General features: G+C 30.6%; 1 protein-coding gene across 1 annotated transcript; it reads left to right on the top strand.

Annotated features, from left to right (window-relative positions):
* The first annotated feature begins 5,141 nt into the window (after positions 1 to 5,141).
* Positions 5,142 to 6,953, top strand: LOC110692807 (probable receptor-like protein kinase At1g33260). Its single transcript, XM_021869885.1, has 2 exons — positions 5,142 to 5,827; positions 5,965 to 6,953. The coding sequence occupies exons 1-2, from the start codon at positions 5,482 to 5,484 to the stop codon at positions 6,672 to 6,674; spliced, it is 1,056 nt and encodes a 351-aa protein (XP_021725577.1). The 5' UTR covers positions 5,142 to 5,481; the 3' UTR covers positions 6,675 to 6,953.

Here is a 6,953-nt window from a genome sequence, read left to right as displayed (position 1 = left end):
AACAGAAAAATCTGGAAATAAAAAATCTGGAAATAAGCAAAGGAAATAAAATCTAGAAATAAAATTTGGAAAAATCTGGAAATTGAAGAAGAAAAAGAAAACTAGAAAACGAAATTGATGAAATTAATGAAAAAACTCAAACAATGCTCTACCCGTTGAGCTAGTAGGCTAATGTATATAAAACACTTGAACTAGAGGAAAAACTACTAACAACTATATGAGATAATCACAAAAGTAATTTTTTTTTGTTTAATCATATCCTTTTGCACTTCTAAACACTATCTTTAGCATCGTTTATTGTAATTTGATGATCGATTACTTGCATTAAGGTGGGTTCATTATATTGGCTATATAATCAATCTATCATTAGTAGTCCTTTAAAGCAAAAGTTATCCCAAGTTAAGACTAGTGCTAATTAAACAAGCTTTGACAAACATGCTAAGATTGTCTACTTTAGAACACAATGAATTACTTTAGAACATAAAGAGTAAACTTAATATATGCTAAATAAAAGTTTAGAACATGCTAAGATAGTTAAATAATAGTTTAGAATATAATGAATTACTTTAGAACACAGTGAATTACTTTAGAACACAAAGAGTAAACTTTATAACATAGATGGAAAATTTTAGAACATAGAAGGAAAACTTTAGAACATCTTGAATTATTTTAGAACATAATGAATTACTTTATGTTCTAAATTTCCTTATAACATAGTGAATTATGTTCTAAATTTGATTTGCTTAGAACGTAGTAAATTACTTTATGTTCTAAATTTGTTTAGAACATAGCTATGTTCTAAATTTGCTTTTGCTTAGAACATAGTGAACTATATAAAATCTAGAAATAATAAAATTAAAAAAAAAAAAAAAAAAAAAAAAAAAAGGAAAAGCAAAAACCACCACCACCCTTTTCCTCTTCCCAGCCACCAAATTCGCCGCCGTCGCTACCCTAGCCGCCACCTAACCTTTCTCTACCCAGCCAACCCTAACCTCGCCGGTGAACAGATCCCCTGTGCCGGGAAATCGCAAAAGAAAACCGAACAAAAAAAATCAAAATAAGAACAAACAATTCGAACAATCAAACAATCGAATTGATAAATAATCGAGCAAAATAAATATACATCGAATAGAAAATCGCCAAAAACAAAATCGAATAGAAAATTCGCAAAAAATCGCAAAAATATTGACGAAAACATGAATTAATCAGTAAAAATCGAACATAAATCGCAGCAAAAATTGAGAAATAAACGCATCAAAATCGCAGCATACAAATCGCAAAAATCAGGGAAAGATTTGAGAAAAAATCGCATAAAAACGCAACAAAATCACATCAAATTGCAGCAAAAAATCGCATAAAAATCGCATAAAATTCGTAGTAAAATCGCAGCAAAATATTCGCTAAACAATATTGAGAACAATTACATAGAAAATGCTCAAAATAATCGCATGAAATTAATCGCATCAAAATTGCATGAAAAATCATTAAATTTAAAACAAATCTGATTATAAAATTAATAAACTTACAATAATTAATCCAAAATCTGTGAAAATATCGTGATGAATTTGATGAACTTTCGCCAATCTGTTGAACTGAGGAGAGGGAGAAAGCTGAGAATTTTAGAGAGAGAAAGCTGAGAGTTGAGAAACATAAAATAACTAGATGAAGGAAGAGGAAAAAGAATTTGAATAAACTCCTTCAAATTACAAAAATGCCATTACTAATCATTCATTTTGAGCGGTCAGATCAAGCTAATTCCACGGTCCAGATTAGTTCTTATATATAATGGGTTCTTATATAGAGGAGGGTTCTTATATGAGCCTTCCTCTATATATATATATATATATATATATATATATATATATATATATATATATATATATATATTTGACGGTATGTTTTAACTATATATTTAAAATTGGATCATTGGTCTTATTTTGGATTGTGGTGCGGAAATTATGTTCCCTTATCTACAAATACTACAAAACGTTACATACAACATAACTATATTATTTTTTAAGAAAATCTCTATTAAGATCGAACTAGGTACTATGTTTAAATACAACCCGGTAATATGTTATGTATTATGCTGTATACAACCGTACTCCGGAATTTGCATGTATTATATATCAGTCCTCTCCTAAAACATGTACAAGTAAAATACTATAGCATTAATGTAAATTAAATTAAAGAAGGGAAAAAGTCAAGTTCTTTTGGTATATGGAATTGCTTATGGTTTACTTCAATGTTGATACTAATACATGAAAAAGAGATGTAAAGATACATATAGTTGACACTTGGGAAGAAACAAAGTTAACCACCCACCATGTGTAACATGGATCTCGAAGTTATTAGCTTGTGAACCAAGTTCAGATCACAGCCTTTTTTTTTTCTTCTTTGTTTAGTTTCTTCCTTATTCAATACTTCATCAAATTTCAATGTTGAGAGTATGATCAATCTAATATATAACATGTTGCCTAAGTAAAGTTACAACTTATCCCTATATCATGTAAATAATGTTGTTATGATATGAGATGTATCTATATATTGATTGATCATGTATATAGAAACAAAAATTATATCTATGAGTTGGCCTTTGAGATTATTGTCTCATTTACTATATGAAGCACAAATCTTCTCTTAGCGAGCAATCAATGTCCTTAGATGGAGTTTAGCAAACACTTACATAAACACAAAATATAACAAGTGATGATAAACTGACCACGTACTATTTTACCAGATGATCAATTCACAAAGTTGTCACATATTTGTCACATCTCATTACAAAAAAAAATCAATATAGCATCAACTAAAATTTATTGCTATTCACCAAACCGTTGCCAACTCTATTTAGCAACGGGTTGGAAACAAAAATTTGTTGTTGCTAAAAGCCTTGTTGCCAAGGGATTTTGGAAACCAGTTGCAAAGCAATTTTGTTGCAATATTGCATCAATTTAAATATAGTTTCCATGATTGTTGTTGTTTTTGGTGCATTCGTTGCCAACTTTGGCAACAGATTACCATTGGTTGTTGCTAAAATTAGCAACAAATTATTAATGTTAGTTCCTAAAATAGCAACAAATTATTAATGTTGGTTCCTAAAAATAGCAACAAATTATTAAAGTTGGTTCATAAAAATAGCTACAAATCATTAATATTTGTTGCTATCAACACTACGAGACAAAAACTCAATCCCTTATTAGCAATTCGGTTCAACCCGATCTCGACCTTTACCAATCTGAAATCTCACTCAGGTTAGGTCAACTCGGCTCGACTTTGCATGTAAGGCTCTTTGAATCCCTAGTCTCAAGAATCGCATTTGATAGGAGTCGAACTTGCGACCTCAAAGTCAGATGGTGAATCTCTTACCAACTATACCAAGTACTATTTGTTTACTTCTATGCATATAATTTATAATAAGTGAACAAAATATTAGAGACAAAATTGAAAAATTTGTCTCCAAATTAGGGACAAAATCAAAAATCCGTCTCTAAATTAGAGACGAAATTGAAATCCGTCTCTATTTGATAGCATTTTAGCAACAAATAATTTTATACATTACAGCAAAAAGTGGCTTACATATAAATTAACAACAATATGTAACACAACTCGTTTCCAATGGCAACAAACAAAATAATGCGTTATCAATTAGCAACAATAATTTAGAAAACTTGTTTTTAATGGAAACAATTCAAAAATTCATTGTATTTGTTTGTTTCTAAATCAATACAAATAAAATATTTGTTGTCATAGTTTGTTACTATTTGGCAACAAGAGAAAAATATGATGCCGTCTAGTAACAACTAGTAAGACAATTTGTTTTAAAAAGCAACAAATCAAAAATATGTAGCCATTGTTTATTAAAAACTAAAGCATAAAATGTCGCTTTTAATTAGACAATGAAAAAATTTAGATTTGTTGCTATTTAGCAACATTTTAAAAATCTGTTGTCAATCTTAGTTGCTAAAAAGCTTTTATTTTTGTAGTGTCTTGTAGCATCCAAAAACCGCACACCTTACTACCATCAATCCTTACATATAATTACATACAATCGATTCTACATTATAAGTATAAAGTTAATTGTTACATGATGACCTTAATGTTCTTCCTCCTACAATTTTGAGTTGTTAAACATATAATATTCTGAAAATTACATGACAACAAGTAAATTATAATGGTTGAATAAGATCCTTAAACCAATTGATAGATTCTTTGCACCATTTTTTTCTCTTCTTTATTAATGTACCACGTATTCATTCACAAGACACAAACCATGCCTCCCCACCCATACTCAAAAAAACCAAGAAATCTTTTATTTTTTATTTATTATAAGATCGAGTATATATTATGGGAATATTTTTGATAAATATTTTCAATCTTTTTTCATCTATATTCATTAATTTTTGGTTGGTTGGTGAAACAAGTGTACGAAAAATAAATCGGCAGACAAAACAATGGTTCAACACGCGTTCATGCACATAAACCAGTCAAATCCTTAAGCAGTGTATTTAGTAGTTGAAATATGTTTTTCATAATCATACTTTTATACATCTTTTTAAATATAATTATTTCATTATTTGCATTATCTTCAATCCAAATTAAACCTTATGTTTCATGCGAATCTTAAATAATATATTACTGTAATAATTATTCCACGGGAAGGTCACAAGATAGCTTACCATTTCTTCTAAGCCACTAGGATACCCCACAAAAGGACAAAAAATTAAAAATAAAAATAAAATTAATTTAATTTATTTTAAAAAGTGATTAAAATAAAGTGATTTGATCCTTTGATGTTGCTTCCCATCTACACCAACTTTTTGTAAAAAAATTAAAAACAAAAAATAAAAAAATGAAGGGAGAAAAAAAAATATTTGATGAGAGAAAATGATTAAGGGGGGTGTTCGTGTGGTGTTTGGTAGGACAAAGAATTTATTTTTAGTAAAATTAATTAATGTCCAATATCCAATCAAATCTTTGAATATTAAATACATGCATACCACAAAGATATGAAATGAATTTTTAAAAATATATTTTAAAATGATTTAGTTTTAATATTACAAAAAGGTATGAAATTGATATATTAAATAGTTTATTTCTATAATTTAATTAATATTATTACACTAATATGAAAATATGGCCCCCCTAAATACAAGTCAAAATGTTTATTTGTATGGTGGTTAGTATGTCTTCAATTGTGTATTTTTATGCATCTTTCTTTCTTCTCACCTTCTAATCTATTTCCTCCTTCCTCCAATTAAACCTCCATTTATTTCCACTAATCATGATTAACCCAACACTTTAATCATTTTTCTTTTTTTTTTTCCCTAGACATATAAATACACCAAAATAGTACCCTTACTTCTAGGACACTCACTAACAAGCTAATACAAAGTATAACTTACACAAGACTTATAATATAACTAGCAATATATTGCCTATTTCCTTCATTTTATTTCTTCATTTCTTTGTTTGAACAAGATGGGATTTTTTTCCTTAGGGTGTTTTGGGTGTAAACCGGGCTCGAACGACGACCGTGTTACACCGGAGAAGGTGTCGGTACACGATGAGGCGGTGTCGGTAGGGGTGGTGAAGAGGTATAGTTGGGTTGAAATAGAGAATATGACCATGAATTTTAAGGAAGTGATTGGTGTAGGAGGGTATAGCACAGTTTACCTTGCTAAATTCCCTGATTCTTCCTTAGGTGCTGTCAAGATTTACAATAGCAGTGAAAGACTTAACCAAGTTTTCAAGAGTGAATTAGAGATCTCTCAAAAACTTCATCATTCCAATATTGTCAAACTCCTTGGTTATTGTGATGAAAGAGGTATGTACTATGTAACAAGCAATGAATCCTTCTCAACAAAATTTTAAATTGATCAATTTTCGAGTTTGAGTCGGGTTAATGATTTTTGTGTACATCATTGCTAATGATTTTTTTTTGTTTGTTTGTTTGTTAAACAGATGAAGGAGTGTTAGTTTTTGAGTACATACCTAAAGGGAACCTACAAGAGGAGCTACACGAGCGCAATCAAATCCCGTCTACATCACCACATAAGGGAGGATATGGTTTAAAATCACAACAACTCACTTGGAAACAGAGGATTTCAATAGGATATCAATTAGCACAAGCATTGGAATACCTTCATGAGAGTGGTGACCTCCATATAGTTCATGGGGACATAAAGTCCTCGAACGTGCTCTTAGACGAATGTTTCAACTGTAAGCTCTGTGACTTCGGGTTTTCGAAGATGGGTTTCTCATCAATGATCAAGCCACCCTCATCATCGCGCATTGCTATGATGGGTTCACCAGGGTACATAGACCCACACTACCTTATGACAGGGATCGCGTCTAAGAAGAATGATGTATACAGCTTCGGAGTCATACTGTTAGAGCTTATTACAGGATTTGAGGCCTTTATTACCTCAGGAGGTGATCAGCAAGTGCTTCTGACATCGATTGTTCGAACAAAGGATACATTCGATGCTGAAAAGGTGTCGAAAATGGCCGATCCAAGAATGGTTAGAGGGGAAGGGTTTGACAGAGAAGAGGTTAAGGCTATGGCATTCATTGCAATGGACTGTCTGCATCATTTGCCTAGTTTAAGGCCTTCTGCATCAGAAATCTGCAAGAGTTTCAGAGAAAAACTCTGTTCTGGTGAGAAACTGTAGAAGTATAAAAATACAGTTGATTTTTCATAGAGTTAGGAATAATAATGTCATGCAATCTTGTATAAAGTATAAAAAGATGCAATCTCACAAGAGATTTTAGATTAGAGGTGCTTTCTAGGAGTACAGAAAAACAGCAGGAAAAGAAAAAATCTGATCTGATGCAGATTGGAAAAGGGAAAAATGCAGTTTGTTTGCATTTTTGATTGGTTTGATTTTGTGAATTGATTGTGAAAAGTTTTGATTTTTTGCTTACTTCAGATTCTTCTTTTGATCGTTAAA

The sequence above is a fragment of the Chenopodium quinoa genome, unplaced genomic scaffold (assembly GCF_001683475.1).
Source record: "Chenopodium quinoa cultivar QQ74 unplaced genomic scaffold, ASM168347v1, whole genome shotgun sequence".
In the NCBI taxonomy this organism is placed as follows: Eukaryota; Viridiplantae; Streptophyta; class Magnoliopsida; order Caryophyllales; family Amaranthaceae; genus Chenopodium; species Chenopodium quinoa.
Note: the sequence above shows the minus strand (reverse complement) of the source record. Positions and strands in the feature narration are given on the sequence as shown.